Genomic DNA, 17,503 nt, shown 5'->3' with positions numbered 1-17,503 from the left:
TATAGGCATTTTAAATTCCATGATGAGTATGTGGGTTTTTTGAAACTGGCTTTATATAGAATTGGAAGGCACCTCAGGAGGCCATCTAGTCCAACCCACTGCTCAAAGCAGGACTAACCTCAGCTAAATAATCCCAGCAAGGGTTTTGTCAAGCCGCAGCTTAAAAACCTCTAAAGATAACCCATTCCAGTGCTTCACCACCCTCCTAGTGAAAAACTTTTTCCTAATGTCCAACCTAGATCTCTCCCACTGCAATTTGAGACCGTTGCTCCTTGTTCTGTCATCTGCCACCACCGAGAACAGCCTAGCTCCATCCTCCGTGGAACCCCCTTTCAGGTAGTTAAAGGCTGCTATCAAATCTCCCCTCATTCTTCTCTTCTGCAGACTAAACAAGCCTAGTTCCCTCAGCCTCTCCTCATAAGTCTTGTGCTCCAGCCCCCTAATCATTTTTGTTGCCCCCCACTGGACTCTCCAACTTGTCCACATCCTTTTTGTATTGGGGGCCCAAAACTGGACACAATACTCCAAATGTGGCCTCACCAATGCCGAATAGAGGGGAATAATCACTTCCCGCAATCTGCTGGCAATGCTCCTACTAATGCAGCCCAATATGCTATCAGCCTTCTTGGCAACCAGGGCACACTGCTGACTCATATCCAGCTACTTGTCCACTGTAACCCCCAGGTCCTTTTCTGCAGAACTTCTGCCTAGCTCATTGGTCCCCAGTCTGTAGCTGTGTATGGGATTCTTCCATCCAAAGTGCAGGACTCTGCACTTGTCCTTGTTGAACCTCATCAGATTTCTTTTGGCCCAATCCTCCAGTTTCTTTAGGTCCTTCTGTATCCTATCCCTACCTTCCAGGGTATCTACCACTTCCCCCATCTTAGTGTCATCTGAAAACTTGCTGAGGGTGCAATCTACCCCATCTTCCAGATCATTAATGAAGATGTTGAACAAAACCAGCCCCAGCACAGACCCCTGGGGCACTCCACTTGTGACCGGCTGCCAGCTAGACATGGAGCCATTGATCACTACTCGTTGAGCCCTATGCTCTAGCCAGTTCTCGATCCATTTTATAGCCCATTCATCCAACCCGTACTTCTTTAACTTGCTGATAAGAATACTGTGAGAGACCGTATCAAAAGCTTTGCTAAAGTCAAGGTATATCACGTCCACCGCTTTCCCCACATCCACAGAGCCAGTCACCTCTTCATAGAAAGCAATCAGGTTGGTCAGGCATGACTTTCCCTTGGTGAATCCATGTTGATTGTTCCTGATCACCTTCCTCCTCTTCCAAGTGCCTTAAAATGGATTCCTTGAGGACCTGCTCCATGATTTTTCCTGGGATTGAGGTGAGGCTGACTGGTCTGTAGTTCCCTGGATCCTCTTTCCTCCCTTTCTTGAAGATGGGCACTATATTTGCTTTTTTCCAGTCATCAGGGACCTCCCCCAGTTGCCACGAGCTTTCAAAGATAATAGCCAATGGCTCTGAAATCACATCAGCCAACTCCCTCAGCACCCTCGGGTGCATTGCATCTAGCCCCATGGACTTGTGTATGTCCAATCTTTCTAAATAGTCTTGGACCTGTTCCTTCAGCACTGCGGGATGTTCACCTCCTTCCCATTCTGTGCCGCCCAGTGCAGTAGTCTGGGAGCTGACCTTGTCTGTGAAGATAGAGGCAAAAAAGGCATTGAGTACCTCAGCTTTCTCCATATCCTCTGTCACTAGGTTGCCTCCCCCATTCTGTAAGGGGCCCACACTTTCCCTAATCTTCCTCTTGTTGGTAACATACCTGTAGAAACCCTTCTTGTTCCCCTTCACGTCCCTTGCTAGCTGCAACTCGAATTGTGCTTTGGCCTTCCTGATTTCATTCCTACATGTTCAAGCAGCATTTTTATACTCCTCCCTAGTCATCTGACCAAGCTTACACTTCTTGTAAGCTTCTTTTTTGCGTTTAAGTTCACCAAAGACTTCTTTGTTAAGCCAAGCTGGGCGCCTACCATATTTGCTATTCTTTCTGCACATCGGGATGGTTTGTTCCTGTGCCCTCAATAAGGTTTCTTTAAAATACAGCCTGCTCTCTTGGATTCCTTTCCCCCTCATATTAGCCTCCCAGGGGATCCTGCCCATCAGTTCCCTGAGGGAGTCAAAGTCTGCTTTTCTGAAGTCCATGGTCCGTATTCTGCTGTTCTCCTGTCTTCCTTTTGTCAGGATCCTGAACTTGACCATCTCATGGTCACTGCTGCCTAGGTTGCCACCCACTTCTACTTCCGCTACCAAATCTTCCCTGTTTGTGAGCAGCAGGTCAAGAAACGCACGCCCCTAGTTGGTTGCTCCAGCACTTGCACCAGGAAGTTGTTTGCAATACTATCCAAAAACTTCCTGGATTGTTTGTACTCTGCTGTATTGCTCTTCCAGCAGATGTCAGGATGATTGAAGTCCCTCAGGAGAATGAAGTCCTGTGAACTGGAAACTTTCCCTGGTTGACTCAAGAAAAGCCTCATCTACCTTGTTCTCCTGGTGTGGTGCTTTGTAACAGACACCTACCACGATATCACCCTTATTGTTCTTGCTTCTAAGCTTAACCCAAGACTCTCAGCTGGCTTATCTCCAGTTTCATACTGGAGCTCAGAGCAATTATAGAGCTCTCTTACATATAGTGCAACTCCTCCACCCTTTCGCCCCTGCCTGTCCTTCCTGAACAGTTTATACCCATCCATGACAGTGCTCCAGTTGTGTGAGTTACTCCACTAAGTCTCAGTTATTCCAATCATGTCATAGTTTCTTGACTGTGCTAGGACTTCCAGTTCCTCCTGCTTGTTTCCCAGGCTTCTTGCATTTGTGTATAGGCACTTGAGATAACTAGCCGATTGCGCTACTTTCTCAGTATGAATCAGGGGCCTCCCCTGCTGCATCCTCCTCCTTCTGCTTCCTTGTGGTATCCCACTTCCCCACTTACCTTCGGGCTTAGGTCTCCGTCCCCCATTGAACCTAGTTTAAAGCCCTCCTCACTAGGTTAGCCAGCCTATCTGCCAAGATACTCTTCCCTCTCTTCGTTAGGTGAATCCCGTCTCTTCCCAGTAATCCTTCTTCCAGGAACAACATCCCATGATCGAAGAATTCAAAGCCCTCTCTCTGACACCACCTGCGTAAACACGCATTTTCTTTCGCAATGTGACGGTCCCTACCTGGGCCTTTTCCTTCAACAGGGAGGATGGATGAGAACACCACTTGCGCTTCAAACTCCTTTATCCTTCTTCCCAGAGCCACATAGTCTGCAGTGATCCACTCAAGATCGTTCTTGGCAGTGTCATTGGTGCCCACGTGGAGAAGTAGGAAGTGGCAGCGGTCTGAGGACTTGATGAATCTTGGTAGTCTCTCCATCACATCCTGAATCCTAGCTCCAGGCAAGCAGCAGACTTCTCTAGTTTCCTGGTCCGGAAGGCAGATGGATGACTCCGTCCCCCTTAGGAGGGAGTCCCCGACCACCATCACCCTTCTCTTCCTCTTGGGAGTGGTGGTCGTGGAACCCCCAACCCTAGGACAATGCATCCCTTGCCTTCTGATCAACAGGGTCTCCTTCTGATCCATTCCCTCAGATGAGTCTTCCAAATCGTTCTCCGCTGTAGTACTTGTGCAGAGAGCCTGAAAACGATTCCTTACCTCTACCTGCATGGTAGGCATGTAGGTTCTCTTTCTTCGGGAGGTCACATGCTGTCAATTTTCTTCCCCGTTCTTCAGTTTCCCCTGCAGTGCCTTCTCTGAATTTTCCTCACACTGTGCCTGCAGTAGCAAAGCATGTCTTCGACCGAGAAAGACTTCGTTTTCTTTAATGCAACGCAGGGGTGATACTTGGGTCTCTAGTCCTTTATATACCAAGATGCTCTCTGCAGACACTAGAAACTCCATGGCACTGAGTTTGCCCCCGTGTTCCTGGCTACAATTTCTCCTCCTAATGCTGTGCACTAGTTGGCTATTGCCCTCCACCTCACGGGTGGCTGCATTTTTCTGATGCTATATGCATATAATACTGTTCCTGGTGCAAACTTCAGGTAGCTGAGCTGTGTGCTGGGTAGGTCCAGCCTGTGGAGTAGCATTGCAAATGTTTCTTGTTAGTTAGGGTTCTGTTAGTTACTAGTGTTTGTTTTATTTTTGTTTTTCTCAGGCCAATTTAGCCCCTGATGTGACAAATCAACTATCCCACCTAGCTAATCTCCCTCAATCCTGACTGATAAAACTTTAGACTGTAGTACCAATGGTACTGTATAGGCCCCTGCTAACTTTTGCATAGACATATGATACATAGCATCTTGAAACAAGCATGTTTCTCAAGAATAATTTAGTAGTGACGTGACAACAGAATAAGGATGATTCAAATAGGGACAAAGATGTTTGCATTATATAATTTCAGTGGAGTTGCAAGTACCCCTGATTTATACCACTGAAAGAGTAGAATCAGGCCCTTCGTGTTAAAAAGTACTGTAGATATCAACAAGGATTTGTAAGTGGGTGCATTGGGGAGAGCAGAATTGAAGGAGTTAATCTGGGAAACAATGTTGATAGCATGCTTGTACTTAGTATCATTAAACCAAACATTTACATTAAAAGGATAGCAGATATGTTTAAATATAAAAATACAAACTTGGATGGAATGCAGCTGATGTTAAGTAAATAGAAAGGGATGTTGAGAATCTAAGGGACATGAAGGCTGTTCAAAGAAAATTATCTCTATACAGTTATGTGGCAAGAGTTAATTGAAAGGAGACTCTGCGTCTGGTAAATCTGGAATTATTGTTTTCATTGAAATTATCTTCCCACCCACCCCACAATAAATGACTTTCTAAATACAATTAAGACAATGAAAATATTAAAAACAAGCAAACAAATCCAAACAAAAAGCAAAGAACCCCAGGCACCCAAATAAACTTGGAACTTGCTATTGTATCTTATTTCCTAGCTTTCAAACAAAAAAGGATTGTCTTAAAAGGATAAGCTGCAGGGAGCTGTAAGGATGTTTTGAAAGATGCATGGGTTATTGAACTCTGACTTATACTAGATTTATGTTGACTTGTTAGATTGGTCTTTCATGTGCTATGAGATTTTTTTAAAGCAAAACACGTCCACTGCTTCCCCCTGTTGACACTCTTGAGTTATTTCTAGATAAAACTTTTACCATATTTACTATGAATCCTCATACTTTCATGATTCCTTACTGATTATCTCTATTCATATGATACATTTTAAAGTCTTTCACTTTGGACTCCTACCTGGATTTCCGATACTTTCATACTTTTGAGCATTGCTTGGTTTGTTAAATTATTGGTATTTGCTTTTTAGTCATTTAAAATCTTAGTTTCCAATTAGCTTTTATATTTTCGGTAGAATGGTGTGTCTGCCTCTTTAAAATTCAGAGCAACTGAAAAGTGATAAATTACCTAATTCTTCATCATTGGGGCCCAATCCTACAGCTCTTATGAGAACAATCTGGTTGGCTTTAATCACTGCTTGTACGGGCTGCACAACTGGGCCCCAATCGGGTGCTGGTAATTTTTATAGTGAGAGTGCAGGCTGCCATTGAAACAAACTGTAAACCCTGTATATAATGGAAACCATTTAAAGCCCTAGTTCCAGCACCTGTGGCCCCAGTTCTGGTGTGAGCCTAAATTCCTATTTCTCTTTCCTTTAAATTCATTGTTGTCCCTTGCATCATTCCTCCATCCTGGCGACAGAATAGCATAAGTATCACTCACTTTGTAGTTATCTAAAACATTTGGTTTAAACAATTGTAATTTTCTCTTTTTTGTAGGGATTTACTGTTTTATTGCCAACTATAAAATAAAATTGTGGAGTTATTGAATACAACATCCTGCATCCTTTTTAAAACGATACAAGTTCATCTATCTTTTCTACCCTACCATTCTCTTTTATCCTTCAATTAATTTTAAATACCTCAAAGAAATGGTATAAACCTAGGCGGCCAAATGTAGTCTTTGATTACACCAAGTGACAATGTCACTGAAGTCAGTAAGGCATGTGTGGGTATGTGAAAGAGGACAAAATGTGGCCCAATGATTTCTTTTATGCTCTTTTTGCCCCCCCCCCCTATGCTTTCCTATTTTTCTGTGTTTTGCATTAGGCAGCAAGAGAGAGACGGATCCTCTACAACCCGACTTGCCGGGAACTTTCTTAACTGGACCACACATCCTCTCTGAGCTCTTTCTTTAGCAGTCCAGTTCCTTGCCCTTGCAGTGCTTTCTGTTACCAACTGTCTGGGTGAAGAAACACAGAGACTAAAGGCTGAAGAGCCAATGCCTTGAACGCTCTAAAGAAAGCCCCGTGTTAATACCCCAGTGCCCAGGGCTCCGCGGCAGGCGGGGGATGGGGGCACCCATTCCCTCCTTCTCTCAATGGTGCCTGCCCGCGGCTCAGTGTCCTACAACGAGGAAAAGCCGGGGTGGGCGCGCTGGGCTCAGAGAGAGGCGCAGGCTGCGGGCGGTGCTGGGCCCGGTGCCCGCGTGTGCGCCCAGGGCTGCGCTCGGCGGCTCGCCGGGGGCTGAGCGGCTCCTTCAGTTGCAGCTTTTGCCCCAGGATGAGTCCGGGGCGTGACGCGCAGCAAGGGGGCGGGACCCCTCCTCGGCACTGCGGGGGGCGGGGACGCGGCCCTCACACGCCCCGCCAGGGCTGCTGACCCCCACCGCTCTGCTCCCAGTCCCCGGCCCGGCTTTGTGCGAGGGACGGGTCCCTCCCGGGGACAAAATCGCTTTTTAACGAACACTCTGCCACCCTCCGCTCCCCGCCCCGCCCTGCTGTAGGCGGGGCCGGCTCGGGGGGGACCCCCGGCGGCCGAACCGGCTGCGCCTGCGTACTGCGGGCGAGTCTGTTAGGGTGGTTTCTATGGTAACGAAGCCTGCGCTGGGGATTCGGCCTGTGGGGAGAAGATGAAGCTGAAGCGGCTCCTGCTGCGATATTACCCGCCGGGTGCGGAGCGGGGGGCACAGGGTGGTGGGGAGGGCAGAGAGGGGCGAACAGGGAGGAAGAGCCCCGGGAAGCCGGCTGACGGGGTTGGGGTGGGGAGACCCCAGAATGGGGGCAGGGAAGAGGGAGACTGACGGGGGGGGAGGGGAGGAGGCACAGCCCCAGGAGGGGGGGCAGGGAGGGGCTGACGGGGTAGGTGGGAGCAGAGAAAGGGCTCAGTGTCGTTGGGATGGGACTCATGGGAGAAGAGGAGACAGATGGGGAAGGAGCCAGGCGTGAATGGGTGGGGAGAGCCCAGGACTGTGGCAGGGCAGTCCTGCGCTATGCTGCCCCTCATGCAGTGCTTCTCAGAAACCTTTGTGGTTAGTTATCCTCTCCCCTGCTATCAAGGCGGTTTAGCTAGTCCTTTAGACTTTTATCTGAATCTCCGGAGTAATCTCTTCTGTGTCCGTTCATAGGACTGTTATGTATTATTTGTATTGCAGTGGCACTGGGACCTCTTGTCATAGACTAGGATCCCACTTTACAAATGGAACAAAAAGATGGTCCCTGCTCCTAAGAGCTTAATCTCTCCTGCGTACCCTGACTCTCAGCATCTTTGCTCTGTGATCATCTGTTGCAAAATGTCCAAAGGGGGAAGGTCTTCCCATGTGGTGTTGCTTTTTTGCTTTTGCAATTAAAAATATTTGCATTTCTGAAAATGTACATAGTGTGTGGTTGGGGGCATGTTTCTCCCTTCCCTAAACATTTCCAAGGACTGCGTAATAATGCTGAAGAGATTTATTACCTTAGCTGGAGGTTCTGAGTCATAACATAACTAAAGGGATGTTGTGGGCTATGTACAAATCCCAGTTAATACCTGTGAACATCAGGAGTAACTCCACTGAGCCCAATGGAGTTACACCTATGTAAAACTAATGTGCAAGAAGAACAAGGCCCCATGGAAACAGCTATAAAATAAATGTAAACCTACTCTGAAATTCAAGAATTACAAATTTTTGTGTGCATTATCAAATGTAGTCAAGATAGAAGCATTGCGATAATATGTGATTTACTGTAGGAAACTGTCTTGCCAGGAATTTGACAACAGTATGGTTTGGTCTCAGTCTGTCGAGGAACTTTCTTTAATTCTGGGATGATGTTTTTCTGATAAATAGTTAAAATGGAGACAAAAGCAGGCTCAGAATGTAAGAAGAGGAATCAAATCCTTTTGCCGATAACAGTTGCTCACAATCCTAGCAAATGGACAAGTGGATAAAAATTAGTCTAGAATTGCACTTCCTGCTGAAAGCCAGACAGCAGCAGAATCTGACCGTCTTCTTTAAATAGGAAATGATGTGGCCAAACATCTTAATTTTTAAACTCAAAATACATCTTTTAAATGTGCCAAAGCATATCCAGACTTGGGTATGTTGTTTTATATGCAGTTCTGTATGTAGACTTGTGCAAATAGAGAAGTAAACATAGCGGATGCACTCTGCCAATCCCAAAGAAAGAAATGCTGTCACTCTGATTTTGATAACAGTGGTGTAAATCAGGGATATCTCCATTGAAGTCAATGTGGTTATACCAATGTAAATGTCAGATCCTTAGTGTGCACCCCCAAAAAGCCAGATGCCATGATAAACTTCTGATTTAGAATTGTTTATTGTTTATTCAAAGGCATTATTTTGGAATATGTACAAGGTGATGAACTGAAGACTAAATCCATAGATTTACTTGATCTCAGCCCTGTGTAAGTATTATATTATTTTAGACAGCAGAAGTATACCTTATTTTACAGGACAACTTAATAGTAGGTTATATACAACTCTGTTTAGTTGTTCTAAACATGATTTGGGACAAACTTTTTCTTTTATGGGTTAACTCTTGTTCTATTAATATTTTTGGTTATTTGAGGGCGTTAAGAAATCCTACATTCTGACTGATCATTCTGCCATTGAAATTCTTGGCACAGTATCCGGAGATGGAAATGGAACTGTTTTTGTTTACAGACCTGTCACATCAAGGCACCTCTACAAGTTGAGTTTACTAACTAGCAAAAATGCAGTTTTCTGGTGGCACAATTTGTAATGCTGTAATACTTCTGTACAATAGCACTTTTTATCTTCAGAATGTTTTCAAACAGTGGGACTGATTCCGCTCTCAGTTACACTGCTTGAAATCAGCTGTGCTGAAAACATTGGAATCATACCGGTATAAATGAGTTCAGACTTAGTCCCACTAATTAATTAATTCTCAAACAATACAGTGAGGTATGTAAGTAAATACTGTTAATCATCCCCTTTTATCTGGGTAAACTGAGTGCCTGCTCCTGTTGAAGTTAATAAGAGTTCAGTCAGTGGCAGTGGGTCCCATGTGAGAAAGGTGAAGAGTGTGTGGTCTGATTTTCAGAAGTGCTGAGCATCTGCAACTCCCATAGATGTCAGTGGGCGCTATCGGTGCTCAGCACCTCTGAAAATTGGGCCATTGCTATGACTACAAAGGGAGTCTGTTTCACAACCCAGTTTAGAATGAAGGATGGTGCGGCTTCTTGGGTAACACAGGGGACAAGGATATCCTCATCAGAGGCCAAATGGAACCCAATCTCTGGGTAGACAAATCATCAGGAGCTTGCATCTCTGGATCTCAAAGAGTGGAAGACGCCAGCCTGAAGATCTGGCTCTTCTGTGACACATTCATCACAGTGATCAATTGAAAGAACATACTAGTCTGGCAAGGTACCAGTCTGCATTAGACTTCACACTAACTGAGAGAGTTCTGTTGGATGGTATCATGCACAAGGCTGTTCACCTTTCTGGTTGGTAGGTCTACCACTGATCTTCAGGTGATTTTGCAATCTATGGCTGAGTGCTAGCATGCCATGAGTCCTATAGAGAAGATAATCAGACTTCATGCAGATTTCAGCCATTTCCTCTCCCATCTGTGTTTCAGTTGCTTCAGGTGCCTCAGATCATTGTTAAATCTAATGGCCACTAGGCACAAGAAATAATATAGTATGAAAGCCAAGGGCCATGTTACACTGCTTATGATAGCTGTCAGTGAACTAATTGAAATCAGATGACTGTATCTGGAAGTGGTGCAGAGATAGAGGTCACATATGCCCTATCCAGCACCATTAAGGAGGATACCAAAATCCATAAGATTCATTAGATTTAGAGTCCACAAAGAAATAAGACAGGTTCAGTGCTGATACTGGTAGAATAGTCTGCATTGAAACATGTGAATTGATGGGTAGAGTGGCCTGCACATTCATAATTTTCACTCCAAACTAAAAGATAAGGTTGAGCGTATAAGTGAACCTCTGGGAGCTTTCCTCAATATTCTGGATAAAATCTAACAGGTCACACTGCTTACAGGAAGACATGAGTTGTCTTCTGAGCCAACATCAGCATACACATTGAAAGGACAATAGTTTAGAAGAACCCAAATGCAAAATCCCCTGTAGAACCTGATGGTTTATACACCAACAGAATGTTAAGTTTTCCTAGTAGGACTATTCATGGACATATGGATTACTTACAGCTGTAAGAGCTGCAGAATCAGGCCTTAGATTTGTGAAAACGTAAATATAGTTACACTTCACAAATAGAAATCATGTTTATAAACTTGAATTTGTTGTTCATCTTGTTGTCCCTTTTTGACCTGAGTGGCTAGTAAAAATTTGGGGCCTCATAGGTTATTCCAGGTGCGAGAAGAAATTGATGATGGAGTCTGGTATTTTTTTATTGTTCGATCTTGTTTATTTACAAAGAATGTACAAAATCTTTCTTATCTGAACGCAGGAGGACACAAACCCAGAATATGTAGGTTCTTTGCCTACAGGCCCAAGTTTCTTTCAGCCAGCACCACCAACCCAGAATCTCTCTAGGTTTCTCCCAGGGCCTCAATGTGCTTAGAGGCTAGTTACTTGGTGTTTCTTGCTCTACCTCTGAGTCTCTGATTTTCTTGTTGCACCCCAGCTAGTCTCTTGTTCCACAGACGCACACTAAAACAATGCCCAATGGAACCCTCCACCTATTTGGTGCTAGTTTCTGGACAGACTCCATATGTTTTGTTTTAGGTATAGACCCTTAACTGTCTTTTACACCTGTTGTAAATGAAGAGCACATTCACATCCATCAGTTTCAATGAGGTTTTAACTCAATCCATGACAAGATTTACCCCCGTTCATAACAATATTGTTTTTGGTTGTTGGGCTTTTTATTATCAAGAGGTTCTAGCTTTTATTTAAGACTAAATTAGTGTTAAAGATTGAAAGTGTCATTTGGGTATTAGATGCATTATACCCTCTGTGGATTCCTTTGAAAAATTGTGTCTCTGCAAAACTACAGTTTTAAAAGTCAGATGTAATTTTTTTCTGAAAGATAAAAATCGGTATTAGAAACCAGTAAAACACATTTAAAAATATTTATATTTTGGCTTTGCTTAAACTTATTTACGATAAAATATCAGTGTAGTGTCTGATTGCTTATTTCCTCACTCTGTAATTAAATAATATGTTTACCATAATTGTTTGCCAGAGGATGATGCATGCTTTTCCCATGCGCTCTAGTACAGATGTAGGGGCCTTAGTAGAAGATATCCAAAAATCAGAACCTCTCATCACAGCTTCACGCAAAGAGCAGGTTGTACATTTAATACTAAGGTTACAAGAGAAGCTTGGGCAACAAGAGGATCGCAAGTTCTACCTTTTTAAGGTAAGATGCATGTTGAAAATAATTCCTAAATATTTTCTGATCTCAGTTACACTGTTGTAAATCCAGAATAGCTGTGTGTCAATGTTAGATTGAGGCCATGTCTACGCTGCAGACACTACAGCAGCATAGCCACGGTGCCATAGCTATGCTGCTGTAACCCTGTAATATAGGTGCATACTATAGTAATGGAAGGGGCTTCTCTGCTTCTGTAGTGATTCCACCTCTCCAAATGGGTGTCAGCTACTCGATGGAAACATCCTTCCATTGATCTAGATGTATCAATGCCAGGGGTTAGGCTGGCATAGCTATGGCACTCAGGGGGTGTGGACTTTTCACACCCCTTAGTGCTTTGACTATGTCAACCTAAACTTTAAGTGTAGACCAGGTGTAACTGGTGCAACTGAGAACAGAATTTGGTCCTTAAGGCCAGATACCCTGCCCTGCTCTAGCACTTTTGCACTGTTCTGGTGGTGCAAACAGGACTAAATCTGGATCTGTCTTGCCTGCTGTGGGTTCTTAAAAATGATCTCAAAATTGTGATTATCCTGTTAACTTTTCCATTAATAATTAGTTTTAGATAATACTATTATCTCCCAGCCCTACCAAACATGTTATCCTTGCAGGAATCCTATGGCAAGAGAATTATGGTTCTTAATTTAATCTTTCAGCCAAGTCTCCTGTGAGGTACAAGAATTGTGGTTGACCAGGCATAGGTCTGCTGTAGAAATTTAGTTTCTACATCTCCCATTTTCCTCACCTTCACTTTGTCTTTTTACTGAGTATTTGGAATTAGTAGCTTATTATTTTGGTATTTTTTGTATTGAATAAATTGTCACATTTTAAATGTAAAAGATTAACACAGTTACGTTTTTGTGCTTTGCTATTCATAGCATCTTGACAAAGTTGCTTTAAATAAGCAAATGTTTTCCACAAGTTAAAAGAAGAGGATTGATTTAACTGTACTTTATTGTAAAATGAGTCAGTAATAGAATTTACTTCTCGAATGTTACATTTTTCATTCTGAAATAAGCTTTTAATAGATACTGTTTGTTGTATTTTCATTATATCAGCAGATGGCACTGTGCAACTGCTAAAAGATGTTGGTCAATCATATAATAGAGAGACAATGTTGGGTCTGAAGAAGAGCTAAGTAGAGCTGGAAAACTTGTCTCTTTCACCAACAGAATTTGGTCCAATAAAATATATTACCTCACCTACCTTGTCTCTCTCGTATATGACAGAAATCTCCCCAGAAAGAATGTATTTGGTCTTTGCTGGGGACAGAATAGTGATTGATTTCCCTTATTTAGCAATACAAAAGGCAGGCAAATCTGATCAGTATTGGCTCATTTCCAATCTGGCAAGACTAATTAGGAATATGCTAAGTGTGATAGTGTAAAACACCAGTTTTACCTTTCAGTTTCATATAGCACAAATACATTTTAGGCAACTGTCCGCAGCTGCTCTTACAGTGACAAAATATTGGGGAAGGGGAGGGAGAGGATTTTCCAGAGAATACTTGACATATTTGTATTATTTAGAAATTAACAGTTTTCCTTGTTGTTCAGCTGGACAATCTCAAATAGGTCCAGGAGATGTAAGCATTGGTATAATTCTGACTTATTTGTGATCATGACTTTGAGTTAGACAACCAGCAGAGTAGCAAGCTACTCTGGATAGGAGTTTGAGATTGTTCTATAGCAATGGCATGCTGCACTGTTCTAGAGATTTATCTCGTTGGCTGCTGTTGCCTAAATTTCAGTATTGACACACAAATACCCTGATACCACTTCAGGGTCTAGCACTTTGCATAGGCACCTTTGATTGACTTCAGAAGGGGTTCTGCAGATGGAGCAGTTACAGCTCTGGGTCTTTAACAAAGAAGGGTTTACACACTGGGGAAAACATTAGGGTCTGAATTTGAACAAAAATCTATCTAGCATCCTCTCTTCTGTTGCTAATTGTCGGATACATTTATGCTCTCACAAGGGGTTTATGTCTCACTAAACTGCCTGCATGGGGCCTTTAAAAAAAGCCTGAGATCAAATCTCCATATATTTCCATAATTATTTATGCTAATGTGCATATATTTATATGCTTGTGGGTGTTTGAAAAAACCCCAGAATATTATTGTAATTTCCACATTTTCATGGTCCATTTCCACAGTAGCAACTTTAAGGGCAACTCCCTCTACTTTCCCTGAGGGGCAAAGTCTTTCTAACTCGTAAGTAGCTTCTCTCTTCCCTCTTGAGCTGCTCCATCACTATTTCTCCTCCATTTCTCTCAGTTCTTCCTCTAAGATCTCTAAGTCCTTTTTATTTTCTTCATCCTCTGCCTCCTCTGCTCTGTGACAATATTCTGTCAGATCTTATATTGTTTCCTTTTTGCTCTTTATCTCTGTCCTCCATTTTCTCCTTTTTAGCTATTTACAGTCAGTGCTCTGTCCACAGTTTCAGCCCTGTTCTCTAATCTTCTTCTCTATATTTCTCTTCGGGACTCTTCCTTCGTCAGATGGTCCATTTATTCCCTCCAGAGTGCCTGTGCCATGGCAGGGGTGAGAGGGAATCTAATAACCAGCAGAGAGAATGACCTCTAGAGGCAACTGGGAGGAAAAACTATTAAAAACAAAGAAACCTATGGCTGGCTGTTGAGACAGACAGAGATCTTAGATGGATTGCTAGGGAGCCAGAGATAAAAGCAGAAAGCTGGAGGCTCTGCTTATATACCAGAAAGTAAGTAGCATTGCTCAGCACCCATTTAACAGCATATATATTACCATTTTCTCCTCCTCCTTCACCCTGAAGTGAAGTTCTAATTGCTGCACCACTGAAGCATCCCTTCTTTTCAGTGTCAACAAATGGTATGATTTTCACAAGTAAGGTTATGTTGTCACTATATAATAGGAGCAAGCAGAAATTGGCTTGTGAAGGATAAAAGTTTTATTCAAAGGCAAGTCATGTTTAAGAATAGCCAGAGAAACGCAGAAAGTTGGCAATTAATTTATTGTGAAATACATTGGCAGATTGATTTTAATTTGGCATTCTTAATAATTATTACTTATTTTAATAAACCTTTGCAGATAGTGTCATAGTATGTCTGACAGTTTATAGAAAGAATAAAGACAAATGGTCTATGGCCCAAAGATCTTACAAACTGTGTTTGAAAAGAGTTGGTTACCACAACCTAGATGATCCAGGCAGTGGTTATACTGAAACCTCCTCTCTGAATTTCATCGTAATGGGTTTCTCCATTCTGATATCTGCTATTTTATAGATTCCACCAATGCATTTCAAACCAGCAGATGATCAGACTTTTTTTGTGGTGAAACTTTGGGTGTGGAACTCTGGCTTAACCTCTCTCTCTCCATTTTTTAAAACAACATCTTACCCTTGTAGAAAGCATCCCACAATGTAAAAGTTAAAATTATTTCTTGCAACTGGGTGCAGTGGTTTGTAGTACATAGCTTAAGAACATACACCTAAGAACAGCTGTTGGAGCACCTTCCAAGGAAGTCCTCACTCAAGGGCCCATTTATTGCCCCCACCCCTCCTCCAACACTTAGTGTTGCCTCTCTGTTCTCAGAGAAGGCAGCACAGAATGAAGTATAGGGAGAGGACAACTCATTCTGGCCTCATGTACACTTAGGATTTGCTTCAATCACAGCCATTTGTGGCCAGTCAGCAGTGTACTGTTTTAATTTCTAGTGAAGACAGATTTTCTGCATGGATTCTACAGTGGTAATTACTCACACATGCTTTCCTCTTCCTAAGTTTAATGTATTACCATCATAATTGCTCAACTAGCATGACTAAAATGGGAAGAAAATATTGAGAAGAGTAGATATTAGACTAGTTCAAAAATTACTAATAATCTGATTTTCTTTGAGAATTACCAAATCTTAATTTTCCTGTATTTCAGGTACTTAGGGCACATATATTACCATTGACCAATGTGGCATTTAATAAATCTGGTTCCTGGTAAGCTTTCATTTTTAAATTAAAAATGCATAATTACTAATGGTTAATATTTTTAATATGGAAATTAAATAGTGAATTTCAGTGCTCATATCTATCCTGCAAACAAAACCTCTTTGTGTTAGGATTTCATCTAAGCAGATTTAAGAATTTTCTGTACCTAGATTTCAGATTTCTAAGGAAAAACGAAGGGGGCTGCAAAAAATGGTGGGTGTGATTTGGTGACACTCTTCCTTCTCACACATATTGGTGATAGCTGCTGTATTTCAGCAGGATTAGAACAAAGAAATGCACATTACAGTGAAGTGAATGTCACTATAAGTGGGTTGAGTCTTCTATATAAGTACAAGTCCATTGAAGTGTATTTAAGCACTTTGAAACTTTCACTGTAAGTGAAGTTCAGCTGTAATTGACTTAATTGTTAGTTTTTTAGGCTGTAACTATTTTTTTCTGTAATCTCTTCTAAAAGAAATCCTAGTTTTTTAGTAGCAGAGAATGCATTGAGCACTGGTAATGTTATCTTTTTTTAAAAAAGAATATGTGGTAAAGTTTTAAAAATTGCTTGATTTAGAATCTTTGTCATGATCAATATTCTTGTGGATACCATGGAACATGGGAAGAGCATTTTGGGCCTGATGCAAAGCTCACTGAAATCAATGGAAAGATTCCCTTGACTTCATTAGGCTGTGGACTCAGGCTCTGAAGAAGTTTTTACTATTCTGTAACTCATTTGTTTTTCTTCATTTTAGCTTTATCACTGGAAGCTACGACAGAACATGCAAAATATGGGACACAGCATCAGGAGAAGAGCTACGTACACTGGAAGGACACAGAAATGTAGTCTATGCAATAGCTTTCAATAATCCCTATGGGTAAATAGGTTTTCAGAGTCTTTGAGACACCTTATAATTGCCAATATTGCTATGTTGCAAATATAGTTATCCTATAAACTTTGAAGTAAAATAGAGTCTACGTCAAAAACTCAGTGTCTTAATTGTGAACTGAAAAGCTAAATTATGTCTTGTCATCAAAGGAAGACACAGTACACTCATTTATATAAAATATGTATTCAGGCATGTCTTCTGCTTTACTTCATGAACTGTCATTTGCAAATTCACAATTAGCTTTGAATGCCATGCGGATATTTAGAATGTATATTGAAAATTATTTCATATAATTCTAATCCATTAGTATATCAAACCAGATGGTTTGTGTATGTTCATATATATATATATGATCGGATCTATGATCTGAATATTTTTCATTCTTCTCTAGCCAAATGTAATTGTAGAGGAAGAAAGAATAAAGGTAATGACAGCTTGTGTTGCTTTAGTTAGAGCTGTCAGCTCCGGGTGGCTGAGGCTCATGCAGAAGGGCTGTGCACACCCAGGAAACAGTAAATGTCTGTAAATGACTACAGACAGAAAAAAGGGGGGCCTGATCAAATAAGTTTGAGAACCACTGCATTAGTGTGATCAGTTTTTCCACCAAAAGTGGGTCAATCCAGTTAATATTACACATACATTATTATCAAGGGTCTGACTTAGAAACATGTTAGAACTGCTGAATAATTGATCTGAGATCATCAGGGTGCTGCTACAACGGTGTCCAATGTGCATCTACATATCTTTTATTTTCTGCAGTAGCTGGCTGGATTAGATCAGAACTAGCAGTTGTAGTGTAAAGAGATTCTGATGTTATGTACAGAGGTTTCAGAGATTTACATTAATCATGTTAAGAGCCCATTCTTGAAGTGCTGAGCACTGTTATTGCTATTTCTATTACTTACTATCAGTTTGCATTGATCTGAATGAGAGTTGAGCCTACTCAGCACGTAGAAGGACCAAGCCCAA

General features: G+C 42.0%; 1 protein-coding gene across 3 annotated transcripts in view; it reads left to right on the top strand.

Annotated features, from left to right (window-relative positions):
* The first annotated feature begins 6,884 nt into the window (after nucleotides 1-6,884).
* The window catches only part of DAW1 (dynein assembly factor with WD repeats 1), a 28,743-nt gene continuing 18,124 nt past the window's right edge, over nucleotides 6,885-17,503 (top strand). Inside the window, exons 1-6 of one of the 3 annotated variants that reach the window (XM_067542207.1) lie at nucleotides 6,898-6,979; nucleotides 7,462-7,631; nucleotides 8,639-8,711; nucleotides 11,532-11,676; nucleotides 15,595-15,653; nucleotides 16,400-16,522. In XM_067542207.1, the coding sequence (XP_067398308.1) occupies nucleotides 7,625-7,631; nucleotides 8,639-8,711; nucleotides 11,532-11,676; nucleotides 15,595-15,653; nucleotides 16,400-16,522 (407 nt within the window). In that variant the 5' untranslated portion in view covers nucleotides 6,898-6,979; nucleotides 7,462-7,624. Of the gene's footprint in view, nucleotides 6,980-7,223; nucleotides 7,632-8,638; nucleotides 8,712-11,531; nucleotides 11,677-15,594; nucleotides 15,654-16,399; nucleotides 16,523-17,503 lie in introns of those variants that run through there. The other 2 variants (XM_067542370.1, XM_067542283.1) reach the window with 2 other exon arrangements.

The sequence above is a fragment of the Emydura macquarii genome, unplaced genomic scaffold (assembly GCF_026122565.2).
Source record: "Emydura macquarii macquarii isolate MOO-44397 ecotype Brisbane River unplaced genomic scaffold, CSIRO-AGI_Emac_v2 contig_18, whole genome shotgun sequence".
NCBI lineage: Eukaryota > Metazoa > Chordata > Testudines > Chelidae > Emydura > Emydura macquarii.
This window is presented reverse-complemented; position numbering and strand designations above follow the sequence as displayed.